We start from the raw sequence: 18818 nt of genomic DNA on the forward strand, positions 1-18818 counted from the left end.
AATGTTATTATTGAAAATACAGATCACTCGTGAAACAAGAAAATATTTTACATTTATCTATGAACTAAAAACAAACTTGAAAACATTAAGTTCTTGATTAAATTTCAAAACAGCCATAATTTAAAAAATAAACAAAAGTAATTTAGTTATTAATAAGTTGAGTCGAAAGATACTTACGGCAATGGACTATCTTTATGAACTCCTAGCTTAGCAAGAAAAGTATTTGGCAAACTGGGAAATGCAATATCAGGTACAGGAAGAGAATTAATATCTGAATATGGTGGAATATCAAGGGCTTCACATTCAAAGCTGCCTTTTGTTGATTCAGTCTCAGAGTTTTCCATCAGCTCAGGCATTAAGGTTTTAGATTTGTTTGAATCCTGCTTCTTATTGCTAGACTTCATAAACAAAATTTCCTTTTTATTATCACTGCATAACGCAAAATAAGTAAATAAACATAATATTTAGACTTAAAGCAGGATTATATAGAATTCAATTAGTAATTGGAATTTTCAAACGTTTACCTCTACTTATCTATACTAGCAAACTAAAATGTCTAGTAATTTACAGAAGAAGCAATGGCCCGGGGCATGCAGTCTAAAAGAACTAAGAACACCAAAACTTTGAATATATTACTCCTATGCTTTTCAATATGAAATTAAATTTTTTAGAAGTTAAATATTTGGCTTAAGTAAAGTATTTTATAAAGAAGAAAATATGATTTTCATATAAATTTAATAATGAAGTTTATGTAATTACAGTTTCAAATATTCATAAAATTTTGTAACTTCCTGAAACTTTATTATCTATCCATGGTGGTGCCATGTAATCCAAGAATTCGATGATGGTTTGTTTAGAGCAGGAGAAATAACATCAAATTTCAAAACCCCTTCCACTAGTAGAATCTATGTCATATGTGAGTGAATCTATGTCATGCTATATGAGCCAATGAGCATCAGCAGGAAAATGGACAAGCAAACACATAATCATGCTTAAAGGTAATCACACTGCATGAAAAAAAAATCACATACGCAAGTTTGGAGATATGAACGAGAATCTGATCAGCGAGTTTTTGTGAGAAAATATCTTTCAGCAATAAGGTTTTCAGTTGCATCTTTGAATATATGTGAACAAATTTTTTCCTCATCCTGTGTGAATGGCACCTAACACACACAAGTCGATAGGAAATTTGTGATGTCTGTTGCCGAAAAATAATTTTGACAGATTGTCCCCAAAGACAATTTACACGTTTCTAAACATGTAATCTGCAGGTTATAAGTAGGAAATTATGGATATTTTCTGGCAATAATAAATTTTTTTACCATGAAAGAATTTCCAAATATATTTACATCAATATAAGTTTAAAAGATTGATTATATTTTTTTATAAATAAAAATCTTTGAAAAGTTTTCTTAAAATTAAATTGGCTTTATTTCCTACTTTTTTGCTTTATACAGTGATTACACTAATCTTTTCAGGAACTTATTAAAGAGTAAGTTCAGGATATTCACATTCCTTTGCAGGCCACAGAGTATGTGGAGTTACTAGGTACTTACAGATTCAAAACTAAATCTGAAAGTACATATAAATCCATCATTGTACACTTTAAAGCCTTATTTTTTAATTTTAAATCGATTCATTCATAGCTATACAAACGTCCACAAATATATACTTTTAAATGTATAGAACAACTTGCAAGCAGATTAAATTTAAAAAAATAGCAATATAAGCTTTAACATTTTTTCTTCTTTTTTCCATCAAAAGTAACATTTCTGGAAATGTCTAAATCCATTTATTATTCAATTTTGAGCTATGTACTGCTTTTTTATTGAATAACATTAAAACATGTTTTTTTTTCTTGTTGCAAGAAAACCTACAGCTTACTTTACTGTTTGGAAAAAGGCAGAACCAACCCTTAAAGGTTCAAATTTCGCAGCTTATATTTGTCTTAAATTTTTTCATTTTAAGAACTAGTCTGCTCATAATTCCATCACTGTGTAAATGGCATATTTTATCTAAATTTATAACTATATTTTCATCAAAAACCATTAACATTTTCTGAATAAAACAAACGATATCTGAATTTTATTTCAAAACTGCATTTTAAAATACAAAAGGAATACATTATTTCAAGAAGTGGTACTTTTTAAGAAAAATATTTCAATTTTCATTCAATAATTTTTGTTGTTGTACAAAACCAGATATTAGGTACTTTTGGGGTAACAAATTATTCTATTACAATAGATTCGAAAAAAAGGAAGACTAATTTATCATATTTGAAGAAACTATAATTTTTCTTTGAGCATTAAATAAGATAAGGTATAGCATTAAAAGAAAATATGGGTGATTCTCACGAAATATGACAATTTACATTCTCTTGCTCCAAGATCTAATACTATACTGCTAAAAGAACTTTTTTTAAAGAAATTTTAATAAATAGCATTGCTGTTAGCATTTTAAAATGACCTTGTACTAGCGTTGACTATTTTGTATAGTTAAAAAATTTTATTGAGTTTCAAAATGTCATTTTCCTGGTATGTCACAAACAATATTTCCAATAATAACTAGCTTCAAAACTTCCCATAAATTTTTCAATATCTATTTTTTTTATCTCACCTATTGTAAGCATTTCTGGAATATATGCAGAGGGTATTATTTACCAAAACTTTGTTGAAAATAATTTTTTCTGTCAATAATTCGTTCGTCACAAGTAAAGCTGTCATTTTCCTGTCTACTTTTATTGAGTGATTTATAACCAAAATAGATAGCGCCAGCAATCAATATCTTATGTTAATAGATTGATTAGAATACCATCCTATCTGAACATGCCTTATTGCATGAATAAAGTACCAACTTTCTGGTTCAAAACCTATTTCAAAAAATTTTTCAAGGTGAGTAGGTTTTTATGTTGTCATTTTCCTGTCTTCTTGAAATCATTAATAACATAAACTACATAGATTTACCTGAGTTATTTCAAGAAATCCTGTTTTTTCTGCGAAATGTAAACATCTTAGGCTGAAATGTTAAGTTAAAGTAAAGTTAAATGCTATATAATGGCAAATTGTCATTATCCTGGCAATTATATGGCTTATGAATCCCAGGACATTGAAACAGTAACCGGAAATTTTTTTAAACAGTTGAATGTAAAGAGAGAAAGCAAATATTAACCTAATACCAAGCTTATGTAAGATTGTAATATGCTTGAATGTAATCAAGGATGAATGATTATTATATACAATTTTATTCTGTACATATCAGCAACAAAAATATTTTTGATTCTTTCTACAGGGGATAAAAGAATTAATTTAAGCAATTCATGGTCCATCTAACGCAAAGGCTTAAGTTAAGTTACTTTTTATTAGCTTAAAATGACTGTTTTTTTAACTTCTGAGCTAATATGTCATTTTCCTAGCATTCAAAATTTGGTGAATTTTTATCTTATTATTTTTTCTAGAGCAAATGTCAATAAATTACACTGCTGACTGTAAGATACTAATAAATGTAACTAAATAAATATGCAAAAAAAATTTAGGTTATTTTAAAGACAAAATTTGAAGAAATTTTTGGTTCCGAATTGTCATGTTTCCAAAGAATCATCCATATAACATTCAACAGTACAGCAAGATATTTAAGCAAAGTGATGAAGTAATACCAACATTTTTAAGATGTAATCTGTTGTGTTGATAATCATCCGATTTATGGGTACTTTGTGCTTCACGTTTCATAGTTGCTTCTGGTTCCTGAAAAAGAAATTTTATTTTATTTTATAACCGTCAGTGAACAGCCGACCCAATTTTCAGGTTTACGACTACTAATGCTCAACCTCGTAGCCTTGTAATTTTGAACCCAATCCAGAAGGCAAGGGATCTCTTGGATAAAGTATTGGGAGAAATTTGTCTTCATGGACGACTTTTTGATGGAACTAACCCTCATTTGCGTTGCATGGAGGGGAAAGCCATGAGAACCTCCCACAGTATGCCTGACGGCAAGGGGACTCTAACCCATGATCCGTCTACCACTGTGGATATTTCATGTCAGCACTGTGGTCGGTGCAAGCCTGATGCGGAATTCGTATTGACCTCATTTTTAGTTAAATCATTAAAAAATATTTCAACCATTTTTCAGGCTACATAACTCAAAACTTATATAAAATACAAGCATTTTAAATCTGGATTTGGATTCCTTAAACAGATGAGTTTACTGGACTCGTGATCTTAGCTAGTGCAGTTAAAAAAATGATAAACTTACAGATGGAGAAGGAAGAAGAGAATGAATATCTTCTTGTTCACTGAAATCAAATGCTGGGTATCGAGGCAACTGAGAGTTTGGAGAGCCTAACAAACCAAAAATACATAATTAGACAAAATATTAGTAAAAAGATAAATATACATTAGAGGCATAAGAATGAATTCTATCCCTGTTCCAGTACTATGTAGTTTATGACAGTTAGTGACGTGCAGAGAGTGGGTACAAAGGGGCTATGTCCCAAGACATTTAGTTAAAGATGGCATTCAATTGATGACTAAGAACACATTTAAAATATAACTATTATAATTGAGTCTCTCTTCAACAGAACTCGACTAAACAACAGTCTCTATATACACGTTGTAGTCACTGCACATTCAAAGTAGAAAAATCTTAGTTTGAGGACTATTGTGTTTTTTGCTTAGGGACAAAATATTTTAAAGGGTAGAATTTTTTTTCAATTTTCAATTTCTTATATCTATAAAGTGATTTTCTAAGAGAAAAAAAAAACAAGTTTTTCATGGGGTAGGGGAAGATGTTTTGTTAGACGAATTTTTTCAAATGTAATGAAGATAGTTAAACAATTGATTAAGAGATGTAGATGAAATTTATGAAGACATTATAGTATATGAAAAGGATGAAAAAAACAACAATGAAAATGAAATAAATGAGGCACCACCGCCATCTTATATAGAATAACTAATACTATTGATGTTTCAAGAAGATATATTATCTCATTCAATATGGAAAATAGCTTCTTTAATGTACAAAAAAAATGAAAAAATCAGTTGTTAAAATGAGACTGCAATTTACGCAATCATTATTTGATTTTTAAAAAAAATTTACGTACTTTTTATATTATATTACCTTGTTTTTGTAATTCTATATAATTCTTGTATTAACGTAATTTGTAAAATAAAAAATAAAATTAATTTTTTTAAGCACGCTAATTTATTACAAAATAAATTGTAAGTCTGAAGTCTGCAAAATTATGAATAGAAAAGTTTTAAGTCTTCAAATATTGATTAAGGATGCTTACAACACAATGATGTTTTTATCAGAGTCCCTTCAAAATTGTAAAATATTATTAACAGGCAGCAGCATTTTTAATATGAAATTGAAATTTTTAATATTAATATTTAGCTCAAGAAAAATATTTTATGAAGTATAAAATTCTAATTTTGAAAAAATTTAATAACAAATTGTCTTGAAAATTCATAATATTTCTTAAGTTCCATGTAGACTGCTGAAATAACAATGTGAACTCCATAATTTTTTTTAATTGCAGTTTAAAATAAAATTAATAAACAATTATTCATGTTTACCCTTCACAAATATTCAATAAAACATGACATTACAAAGAAAAAGTATTTTACTCAAGCCATTTGCTTTCCCAACAATATTATGTTGACTTCTAAAAATGATGTTTAGTAAAATATATTACTAACAATTAAATAATTCCGAGATCTGCACTGTATTAAAAAGTAACTGAAAATATTAGTATTTAAATTGTCATACTTTAACTTTATTTTTAGTCTGTTTACTGAAAAGACATGAGACAATTTATTTGAATCTAGGGAAAAGTCCCCCAGACTCAAGGGGGAGATACTCCTAGTTAATCATTCTTTACCTGTTCCAGAACTTCTACGAAAACTTCGTTGAGAGCATTTGAAATTTTTGATGCTTTTATCATCAATAAGTTTTGCATCACTATCAGATTTAGCTCTTTCAAGAACATTTGGCCTAGGTGGCTAAAACAAAATAATCTTTTTTTTAATATAAGAAAAAGTAAAAAGATAAATAAGTTTAAATTAGAACTTTTCTTACTATTTTCTCTTCTCTTCCTGTAGGTGACTTTGTTTCAGATGAAACAGTTTCTAATCTATAAATTAAAATATTAAGATTAAAAAATAAGCTAATATCAGAAGATTGGGCCAAAAAAGTTGAAGTATAGACTGTAGAGGTAGTCAAAGTGTAGGGTGTTAAAGATAGTGTGGTAAAGTTATCGACCAATACTTTAATCTTTTATGCAGAATTTTCATTAAACAAATTTTTCATACTTCCTACATTATTTTGTAATAATTTAGGTCAAAATAAGTGAAAAATATTATATTTAGCCTTCTAATAGTTTATGGTTATGAAATACAGCATGAAACACTGGTAAATTTTTCTACATTGAAGATAAAATCTTCTAAACATAGCTGACTTCTAAACTAAAATGTTTCAAATCTTATTTGCAGTTATTTAGATCCAAGAGAAACAGTTATTCATCATTGAAATGGTAATTCTTAAGTGCCACTGCTAGTAACTCAACAAAATCTATAATTTGTTATAGTTTTATGAACTCTAATCATTTTTGGTCAAATTTTTACAATTTTTGGTCCATCAAAGCAGCAAATTTGCATACTTCTTAAAAATGCTTTTTGACAATTTTGTCACACTACTGTTAAAAGATTTCAGATACTTTGACTTTTTTGGCTCACTCTATATCAGTAATTAAAATCATTGGAAAAATGATGCAGCATTTGTAAATATCCATTTCAAAAGTTAAATCAAGAAAAAAGAATTTAATTCATTTTTATAAATATTTTAGGAGATATTAAAAATTGGTTAATTGTTTTTATTGATCTTAAAAATAATTTATGTGAGCAAAAAAAGTATTTTAAAAGAATTTTGTGATTGATAATCTATGGTTTTTATCTGTAACAAAACAAACAACAGTAGATAATAAGTTCAAAAAAATTAAGTTTCTCTGATGGTATACACTAAATGTGAAAATGTAATTCAATGAGAATTATAAAATTTCAGTTATCTTGAAATTTGTAAATCAAACTTGCAAATAAAAACTTGATTAAAATTTTAGTCATCCTAAAATGCAAATTTCAAAGTTGCAAGTGGGAATTAGATTAAGTTTTAAATTTGCAAATAGATTTTCAATTATATTGTTGAAATAGATTAAAACTAAACTCCAAAACTTCTAGTGAGAATTAGTTTAAAAAAATTTAAAAAAAGTTAGAATCCTAATGGTTTTTAAAACTTTATAATTATTAACTTTGTGGCCAGCAAATTATTAAAATAATTTAGCCAATTTGTGCCTAGTAATTTCTAAAAAAGTTGGCTCTTTTTTTTTTTAAAAAAAAAGGAAAAAATGTTTCATTCTTAAAATTTATATTGCAAATCCTAAGTAACTCTATCTACTATAATATATATTTCATATAAATATTTATACGTATTTGGATCTGAAGTCACATTTCAGTTCTTGTTCAAAACTAAAGTAATATTCACATGGTATAAACAAGTATCCACTATCACTACATTTTCTTTTTGCTAAGGCAGATCTTATGTTATTGCAATATTTGTATTTGGGCATTAATAAGTGAAAAGTAATTAGGTAACTAAAACTAATTAGGTAGATGAAGCGAAAGCTAATTAGGTAACTAAAATCAGTTTGGCCGGATATGAGATACTGGATATCTATTAGAATGTCAGAGCAGCCAGATGTAACTAATTTTTCATATTAATCGGCCATTGTTAATATTTCCTAATTGATTTTAATTTTTAATTCTCCAATTAATATTAATTTTTTTTTATAATTTTAACTTCAGCATTAAATATTTTTTGAATTTTTACTTATCTCATGTCAGCATTTCAGTTCAAAGATTGTGAATTCATGTGTGTGTGTATATATATATATATATATATATATATATATATATATATATATATATATATATATATATATATATATATATATATATATATATATATATATATATATATATATATATATATATATAGATAGATAGATAGATAGATAGCTGGCAGCAACGAATTGAAACATCAGCATGCGAGCTGTCATAAGCATGAAAGTGTAAACACATATGTTTATAAATTTCTGAATGAAGACTTTTGTCGCGTAGACAACGAAAAGCTGAAACTAACTGAGCTATGGTTTGGAAAGATTTGAAAGATTAAAAACGAATAGTTCATACCAACAAACAAAGTCTATATTATCTTTTAATTATGCTTATGCAGGTTTAATAATTATAATTTCATTCATTGTTATTTATTGTAAAATGAGTATCCGTCATGCTGTTAATCTTTGAAGTATAATAAATTTTAAAAAAAGTGTGCTCAAAGAGCAGAAGAAAGCATTGATGACAGTTATGAAAGACATAACATTGAAAGAATGCGTAGGAGACATGCAGTCATACCTGTTGTTTTTTAAAAACATAATTATTGCTTTGTTTCTGCAAGTTTTATGATTATTATGAGTTTTATTTCAAATTAAAATATTCTCATTTCAATAAAATTTTAATTTTTAAAGATGAATTAGTTTTAAAGATTTTAATAATTGATTTAAATTCTTAAAATTTTACGGTAAGACACATTTTAAATGGGCTTAATTTAGTAGGGAGCGAAGCGAGCAGTGGCGTGCAGACGCGCAAGGATGCCTCAGTCAAACTCCTTGATTAGATCCCCTTAGAAAGAGGATTGAAACCAAAAATTTTTTTAAAAAAATAAAAAATTGGAACAAAAAATCTAAATCCATATTTTGAATTCATTTTTACATAGAAATTTAAAGGAAATAATTCTTAAGTATAAAAGTTATTTGAAACAAATGTTCTAAGTTTTTTATTATATATTTTAATCTCAATGACCATAAACCTCATTGAAATCCGTATTTCATTTTTCAGTAAAACTTTCACCGTTCTCCCCTTTCTACACACCACTAGTTGCATTCTGAACAGCAACAACACACCCAGCCATTTATACATAGCTATTTTTAAACGAACTAGACATCGTAAGAATGTCACAGTAATTCTGATCAGATTATTAACACATATCCAACGGCTTGCCAAAAATTTCACTAACACCAGAAGATTTCAGAAACACCAGATTTTTTCATAATACCATTCAAGTCTCAAAAATTCTGAAATAATGAGTAGCGTAGATAAAACCAGTTGCTTGAAGCATTTATAAATCAGTGAACTATCTCTAAGTTAGTAATTTACTTGGCAACTTCAGAAATATAATGTTTTACTATTAATATGTAATTTGAATTAATATATAACAAATTAACATTTCCAAGTGACGAAACTCTATGGAACTCTCACGTATTAGTGGATTATTTATTAGTTTTAAATTTATTAGTTTCATTACTAAATACGTTCAGACTTTTTAAAAACTCAAATCATTAACATGTTTAACTTCCACCTAAAAATCAAATCGCTTGCTATATATTAAAAAAAAAAAAAAAAAAAACACTTTTGGTGAAAATTAGGAATTTTTATTTTAAATTGTTCGTGTTCAATGTTACAAATTTAGTGAGAAAAAAAAGTAGTAACCCTTTTTACAGTGAAGCATAGATAATAAAGAGCAAAAAGAACAGATAAAAAAAATTAGGACTAAGAATTCATTTCAGTTGGGAAAAAAAAGCTTAGTTAAAAAATTTAGATGAAATCATTTCGTTAGCATTATTTTAAGACTAATTTAACATAATTTCAAATTTTTTTTCTAGTTCATTGTTAAACATTCGCGTATTTACGGAGACGCGCAGAACCTCGCAAAGCACGAAAAGGGTTGCACATATTACATCATTCATGACATAGAGTTCTAATCTCCCTGACCCTAATTGGCTATTAACAGGGTCCCTTACCTTTATTTAAAAATGAAATAATTATGAATATTTATAAACACAATTCTTGAAAACAGTAAAAAAAAAAAAAACTTTAAAAAAATATTAAATACAAAAAATCTACATATGTTAATATGATTGTGTAAAACTAAATATTAAGTTAAATAAGCGAAAAGGGACGTCGCTTGTAGTGCGAATGTTGAACAGTAAAGTATACAAACCTTTACATAATTTTAAATAATGTAATTTTATGGGACAAAATACAAATTTTGAACGAATTCGGTAGAATAGTTCTTGTGAAATCGAATTTTAAAGCAGGCGATTTCTTAGGAATTGTTCAACCGATTTCGTTAGGAAAAATGTTACCATATATAATTACACTCATTCTTTAAAATAATGTAAAAATTTGTATCACTTACAATTCCATTTTTTTTTTTGCTATTATTTAATAAAATAAAAAACAGTAAATAATCATAAAAAACTATTATCTGAAAGGGATTGTCTTTCAATAAACGAATTTTTTAATAGCGTGCAAAAATTTTTCAATTCGCTTAAAAAATTTGAGATATAATGAAATTCCCAAAAAGTAGAATTAACGTTAAGGTTCTCAAACTATTGAGATCATATTTCCGAAATTGCGGTTACACCCTAAATTATAAACGTCAGAAAAAGGTATGTTTATAAGTGTTTTTTTTGTGTCTGATTTCGCAACTTAAAATATCGTCAGCACAAATTAATTAGCACACTTAAAATCCCCAAATCACCCCCTCGAACCATTAGGAACGTGAAGATCCGATCACTAGATCAAAAGTTTCACTTTTTTCTTTTTTTGTGCACATTTTATTGTCACTTAAGTCAATAACCCTTTGCAACCTTCATTAAAAATTATTACAGCAAAATAAGTTGCAATTTCAACTTTTTATATTGAAAGTATCAATATTTTTTTTCTTACAAAATTTAAACAAATTATTTTAATAAAATAGTTAAAATTATAGAATATTTTACTAAAACGTTTTAATAGAAGTGAGCAAATTCTTTAATCAACTGAGCGAATAATTTCACAGGATTACACATGTCACAGCGTGTTTAGAAACGCGCTTGACGTATAATGTTGAAAACTTCTACATTTTTACGGAAATCAATTCATTATTTTAATACAATAATCTTAAAAGGATCAATCGAATTTGTTTTTCATTTTTGAAAATTTTACTGTGTTGTTCCCCTTTGAAAAACTTATACCTAGTGAAAAGAAATAGTGTAAATACACAACATCTACATAAATCCTAATAATTAATAAACGCAAAAATAATACTCACGAGTTTAAGTTAGCCATGAGATTTAAGCCGAGTTTTCATGCCAAATAAGTTCCCTGACTGATTAAAACTTCAACAGAATGAAAAGAGATCTGACATAAGTATGTAACAAAGGACAGAGAGACGCGTCATTCAGGGGCCAGTAACAAATTTATGATATGAAATAGAGTTTCCTAACACTCATTAAATGTTCTAATTACAAAACAGGCCTGACAAAAATTTTACTTGAATAAACAAAGGGGAAAAAAGAAACCGTTGAGAGTCAATGTTAGGATAAAGAGAGATTTATTAAGAGCCCTCTTAATTCGCGATTGAACACAGTTATAGATGAAGGAGGAAGAACGGTTTATGTCTATTTTTCACAAAAAATAGCCATCTGTTGAATTTTGAAGATTATAGTTCTGACAAATCAATAACGTAAAAAATCGTTTCCCCCCGAGAGTTATTACACAGTAAAGATGGGCCGTACAGAGGAAAATCCTTTCCACCTCCGAATCAGCTTTTATGGACAAACACCGTTATTCTCCCGTGGTCTTCAATTATCAAAGGAAAGTAATGCATTTAATCGTTATTATTTATAAATTGATGTTGGATATTTACTCTATTCAACAGTACCATATGAAATAAGCAAAATATAAGTTCGTCACAAGTTAAAATGGAAAAAATATACTTCTCGTTTTTTATTAGAGAATTGTAATACATCTTTTCTCAGAAAATTCGACCAATATAATTCTACTATCAACATATTTTACGAGTATCATGCATTTGCCAGTTTTTAGATTTTTCGCAAATATTTTTGTTTTTGCGTGATTCACGTTAGTAGAATTCATAAGAATCATCCCGATTGGTATATCGCAAAAATTAACAACAGTCCCAACGGCCACAGAGCAACTAAATATAAAAAATGACGATTAAAAAGTTATCTGTAATCGCCACTTTTATCGCCAAAACCGCGCCCAATGTGCATTGTATTATTATTAGTAGTAGTAATAAAAATGTAATTATTAAGAACATTTAATCTTAATAAATGAATCATGTAATATTTACCATATTTAAAGAAATACTTCATAAGGACTGTATAATATTAACAACAGTTTTTTTAATTTTTTTAAATTTTCAATTTTTGAAAAAATGGCTACATATTTTAATAAAAGTCGCCATTGTTAAAAATGCTACAGTTGTAGTTATTTTAACACTGACCAGATGCAAAATTTCCTAATTTTGCCCTATACCAATCAGTTTTCTTTAGTATTAACAAATATAACAGTACAATTTAAACAGACAAATATATTAAATTACTTACTCAAAACAATTAATCACATTTCATTAATTTACATTTTTGAGGGAAAAAAATCTAACTTTTTTCACAAGTTTTGTATTATTCCAGTTGTAGTTCTATAATAATAATCGCGGGCAATCAAACAGGTTTTAAGTCAAGCTTTTTTCAGCAGTGAGATTTCAATAGCGTTTTTTTTCCTCCCTCAATTTAGTTATAATTTGTGACTCCTAATCTGCATGCATTTTTGCTTTCATTTTTATAAGAAATAAAAACATTAAGGAATAACTACCTTGCACAACATAATGTTTAATTTTTGGGAAATTTTTTTATGATTTTTTGCATCCAGTGAATCAATTTATACTGGTTTTATATGGAAGCATGGTCGTAATGTTTTTTTAAATATTCATTTTATCTAGACATATTTACAGAAAATTAAATTTTAAAAAATTATATAGTCTGTTTCCTAATATGTATGCACGCTAATAATACACGCTGAGTCAGAAATATAATTTTACACTGTAAAAAATTTTAATGTTTAGTTGCCACCATTTTTGATATTGAGGCAAATGAAACACATTTTTAAGTAAAGAACTGAAGCTGTTGTGCAAAAAATTATATATCATTGACAAAAAAAATTTTTTTTTTGAAAAAATTAGACCGAGTATGTTAAAAAAATATGCTGTTTTTTTAAATTAAATGTTTTTACAAGAAAGCCATGAAGCTTTTAAATTGATTCCAATACCCATAAAAATATGTATTGTCAGTAAACAACAAAAAAAAAATTAAATAAAACTGCAACAGTGAAAATGCAAATAAAAACTGTGACTACATGCACTAAAAAAAAATTTTTAGTTTACCTCAACGCCAAAAATGGTGGCAACAGTACACCAAATTTCTTTATAGTGTACGTTAACATGATGTTGAACACTTGGCGAATATTTTGATCCTTTTTATGAAGCTGGTAAATTGATTTTAACAAGTTTCAAAAGTCGAAATATGGGGAGTCATACATTCCAAAAATATACTTCAACAAGTATTTAAATATTTTTTTAAATATTTTAAAATAGTATAAAAGGGCATTTTGTAAAAGACTTAAAAGTGTCAACTAAGAATCGGGAGATGAAATTATTTTAAATATTGAATATTTATCGATATTTCGGTATTAACATTTTGCTTTCTAAAGAAAATCAAATACAATTAGCAATTTATTAGGTCAAATGTTTCAACCGATTTTACAATGAAAAAAAAACTTTAGCTTTGATATATCTCACACAAAACCTTTTCAACAGCAGCAATTCTGCGATGATTTTTCTTTCGTTTTTTAAAAAAAACACAAACTATTTTCTTTAAAAAATTTTTTATTATTTTGATTTTTCTTTCTCTTTTTTTAGTTTTTCTTTTTTCTTTTTTTGCTTTTTATTCGACATAAACAGGATAAATATTACGATAGTTTGGGAATTTTATAACCATGTGTTTAAAAGTTACTTTACGTTCTGGATTAATTCGACGGGAATAATTATTCCATTTTATTAAGCAAAGTAGACCAAAAATCTTATAAATTAAGGGCATGATTAAAAAAGCATCGTATCAGAAATGCTGAGAAATAAAAAAAAAGGTTTTTTTCCTGAGGGAGGGGAGGTGCGTTGATCTAAATAATCCCTGTAAATTAACAACGAAACAGTTCTGCGTTCATTTCTCTTTGGTTTTAGAGATACGTATGAAGTATTGAAAATGCTAGTTTAAATTAATTTGTAAAGAAAGTGTTTCGCTAAAAGTACAAAAAATAGCGAAAAAGTTATTTAATTCAACATTTTCAAACGATTTCTAGTTACCGATTTTAATTCAGCAAATAATCTATTTCGTTAATACGTTAAAAAGATAATTAAAAATGCAGAGTTATGTATTGAATATATAAATCAAAACAAGAAAGGTTTATTTTAATTTTTAAACTTAATTGTTTATTTTTTATTTTTTAAAATGCTAATTATAAAATTTCCGTTACGGAGGAAAGAGTCTTAATTGACCTTTTACAGCAAACAACTTTTCATCTGCATAACAAATCGAACTTGACAATATATTCAAAGTAAAAATTGTAATTTTTGATAATACATAATTTAATAATTACTTCTAAATAGGGAAAATAAATTTTATACATTATTTCCGGAACTAAAAAAATTGTCTGTAAAAAAATTCCACCCGATTAGACAAGCACTTAGGGTACCTTCCTTCTATGTTTTGAAATGGATTAAGTTAAAACGATGCAATTTTAGAATTTTTTTTTTTAATATGTTTCACCAAGGAACTTTCACGAAATGTGCGTGATAAAAGTCCAGACAAATTAAAATTCCAAACAAGATTCATAGTTACAAGTGGAAACAATTACAGATTGATTGCAGGCCACTTGTAACGAACACACTTAACGTTTCCAAAAATGGCTATTCTTTGCTCAAAATAAATACTTTCACAATTCTCTAATCTTTTCATGCATAAAAATAAAAGTTAATGTATGTAAATCAACTTATAATATTAATTAGAGGAAGTCTATAAATGCCAGACAGCATGGCGTGTAAAAAAAAGCTTATGCAGAGGGGCCAATTTTACAAACTAGCTATCAGTAATCAGAAATACAATAACTCAGAAATATATATTTAAATTAAGCCTCGATTTACTATTTAACAATGAAAAAAACCACTTAGATAAAGATTTTAAATTAAACAACGCTACAATTTTATACTTCAGTATAGAATGATAAAATTAAATTGATTATTTGGAATCGATATTCTGTTCATCGAGAACTTATTGCCTTTTTAACACCCTGCATTGGAACCATTAAAAATTTTTGTTCACAACATTTCAGATTTGAATTAATATTCTTTTGCTTTTCTACAAGGCAGGACAGGATGACTTGTTTGAAAGGAAAAAGATGAGATTTCCTTGCTTTTTTTATTTCTTGTTTCTATCAAATCATTTTTTATTTTTTGCTTTCAGAATTGTCTTGGAGTAGAAAACATTTTCCTGGATTAGTTACAAATAAATAGCAATAAAATTTTTATTACCCTTTGACGCAGATTAGACACCAGTGTTCTTTAATATATATGTATTTAATGACGCTCTAATTACAAGCAATAATATATTTTGGTATTTTTTAATTATAAAAATCCGTCTAATAGTTACTAAAAAAACCTGTTTGATTATCGGAATTATATTTGTAGTAAAAAAATCCAAAAAAGTAGTTTGAAATTTTCCTTATTGATATTCAAAAAAATTATCAAACAATCATTTTGAAATTTTAATGATGTCTTAGTGATTCTTCTAAATCTAAATAACTGAAAACAAATGCAAATTTGAAAAATTACTGTTTGAAGGAGAGCCGTGTTTGAAAGGCCTTTAACGCAGAAAAAGACACCAGAATTTCATGCTGTATTTCATAACCTCAAGTAAATAAAATGCTAAACATAATATCTTTCTATTATTTTGACTTAAATTAATACAAAATAATGAAAAATATGATTAGTAAAAATTCTGCGTCAAAGAATTAACTCTTGGTACGGTAAAAAAACGTATTTTAAACAGATGATTACAGAAAACAGTAAAAACGCGATTTAACGAGTATGGTTTCCAAATCATTGTCAAAATGCCAATATTAAAAATACATAAATTGTATGTTCCGTTAAAACTTACTAGCATTCCTGTATTGCGATCAAACTTTTTTTTGAGGGAAATTCATTTCTCTGTAGGCAAAGTTATTTTCCGTCTTATGAAAGAAAAAACTTTTTGCTACACATTTCAAACGAATGTGTCAACCAATTACACATGTCTCTTTATTTAAACATGTATATTTGCTTATAACACACACTATAACGACAATTTTATCTGTGCAGTTAATGGTGACTGACGCAGGTTAAATCTGTCGAGTCGCAAAGTTCTCCATGTTCCCATAACAAATCAATACCTCTGGGGGTATTGATCCAGCAGTTTCCTTGTCTTCTGGATTGGTTCAAAATTACAAGGCCACGGAGTTGAACATTAGTAGTCGCAAACCCGAAAATTGGGTCGGCTGTAAAACGACGGTTATAGGATATAAAATAAAATTTTATCTGCTAGAGCCGCGATGGCTCAGGGGATAGAGCGTTCGCCTTCCAATGAGGTGACCCGGGTTCGAGCTCCGGTGATGGTTAGTCATGATATGAATCCGCATCCAGCTTGCACCGACCACAGTGCTGACGTGAAATATCCTCAGTGGTAGATGGATCATGGGTTAGAGTCCCTTTGCCGTCAGGGCTAGTTCCATCAAAGAGTCCTCCACAAAGGCAAATTTCTCCCAATACGTGATCCAGGAGTTCCCTTGTCTTCTGGATTGGGTTTAAAATTACAAGGCTACGGAGTTGAACATTAGTAGTCGTAAACCCCAAAAAATTGGGTCGGCTGTTCAACGATGGTAATAATATAAAATTTTATCTGCTATTATGAATTGTCGTAACAACGAACATTTACTGTATATTGGATACTCCGTAAGGATCACCTTTAATATTTTTTTCAGAAACCTTGTAATAAATAAATTTAAAAAACTTGGATAATTAAAATAATATTTAAATGAGAAAAAATAAAAACGTTTCAAAATTATGATTAAACGTTGTTGACGTCGGGAAGAACTAAAGAGGGATCAACCAAAAACAGTTTATTTGTCTAGTTGGTATGGCATTCGTTTGCTAGCAATCTTATTTAAGCTTCAAATAAATTGGATTTGGAGTATTTTCAAAGACGGTTCCTTTGCTCTTTTTTGGTTTCACTAGGAATAAAATAAATATACGTATTGTTCTTTTCACTAAATATTAATTTGTGACCCCGAATATAAAATATTTAAAGAAATATGAACTTTAAGGATTAAAAGAAGAGGATTTAGCTAGAGATTAATCATATATAGAATGATTAAATCTGTGGTTAACAGCAAGCAATTGGAGGAAAATTCCTTAGATAAATCTAATACTTAGATAGCTTAAATACTGATATTTAGACACATGAGGTTCTGATGCAATTTTTCAGTCAAACACGAGACGTTAGGACTAATAGTTCGGAAATCATAAGGGTTTTATTTACAAAGCGCAAAAAAATAAATAACGCAAAACTTATTAATTTTTCTAGTGATATGATTTTCACGTACTCAATCTCAATAGTTTAAAAGAGTGACCTCAAATGTGCTAATTACTGCAGACGATATTTTAAATTACGAAATCAGACACAAAAACGTATTTTCTCAGCATTCTTTTCAACGAATTTGGATGCCTTTCCCTCAAAATATAGGGGTTAATCGCAATTTGGGAAATATGGTCCCAGTAGTTTGATCCAGTAGTTGATCAGGAGAGTTTTAGCTCCGTCTATGCTAACTTTACTTTTTGAGTATTTCACCATATCGCGAGCTTTTTTAAACAAATCGAAAAATTTTTGCTCACAATTATAAAATTCGTTTGTCCAAAGATTATTCTCTGCAAAAAAAATTTTTCTAATAAGTATTTACTATTTTTTATTATTATTTTATTTAATAATAGTGGAAAATTTTTTGAAAGGTATACAAAGTTTTACATCACTTTAAGGTACGTCATTTCATAAAATAAAACACAAACTGTGAAAGAAATCGATTGAATAGTTCCTGAAAAATCGAATTTTAAAAAAGTAATTCATTTAAAATTTGACTCCATCAAAAAAAAATTACTTATACCGGCTTCTTACTTTTAAAGATTGGGCGAGTGTAAACTATTAAATATTATTTTGCGCACGATTTTTAATATCATTCCATCTTAAACTTTGAGCAAGGACAGCTGTTCTGCTAATTTAAATATAAAATAGTAAAAAAATATAATATACATACTACATCGTATGAAGTTTCACACAATTAATGAAATTTTATTTAGATTTTTTTTAAAAAAGATAGTAAAACAAAAATTTACATAACAATAATTATTTTTGTTGTGAGTTATCTTAAATTTTAACGAAACAATAAATTATTTATAAATAAAAGCATTATGTCAGTTCATTCAATTTCACTTCTGTTTAAGATATTTTTTCTTTTAATTATATTAAGACTTCGCTTTTTGTTAACCCATGTCACACCCCATCCTGTCTTTCATAAAGTATTGAACCCCATTCTTCCTTTTCATAATTCGAGTAGAACAGTTTAAATTCGTTAACTTTGTGCATGCTGCAGACACCCACCCCGATTCATACAAGTATTTTCATTCATTATTATTTATTTTCTTCCAAGTAGTGACTTCTTTATGATCAAATAAAATTCCTGATTCTGTGCTTTTAATTTATAACTATATTTTAGAATCTACTTAGAATCTAA

At 27.7% G+C, this 18818-nt stretch overlaps 1 protein-coding gene across 6 annotated transcripts in view; it reads right to left on the reverse strand.

Moving 5' to 3' along the window:
• The window catches only part of LOC107453359 (uncharacterized), a 102717-nt gene that overhangs the window by 31809 nt on the left and 52090 nt on the right, over positions 1-18818 (reverse strand). For all 6 annotated transcript variants that reach the window (XM_043041330.3, XM_043041334.3, XM_043041333.3 and 3 more), the window contains exons 10-14: positions 6073-6127; positions 5876-5996; positions 4249-4334; positions 3657-3740; positions 178-398 (exon numbers count right to left, since the gene is read on the reverse strand). In XM_043041330.3, coding sequence (XP_042897264.2) covers positions 178-398; positions 3657-3740; positions 4249-4334; positions 5876-5996; positions 6073-6127 — 567 coding nt within the window. The remainder of the gene's footprint in view (positions 1-177; positions 399-3656; positions 3741-4248; positions 4335-5875; positions 5997-6072; positions 6128-18818) is intronic.

This window comes from Parasteatoda tepidariorum, chromosome 12 (assembly GCF_982258835.1).
Source record: "Parasteatoda tepidariorum strain Cologne lab strain chromosome 12, Ptep-v5.0, whole genome shotgun sequence".
In the NCBI taxonomy this organism is placed as follows: Eukaryota; Metazoa; Arthropoda; class Arachnida; order Araneae; family Theridiidae; genus Parasteatoda; species Parasteatoda tepidariorum.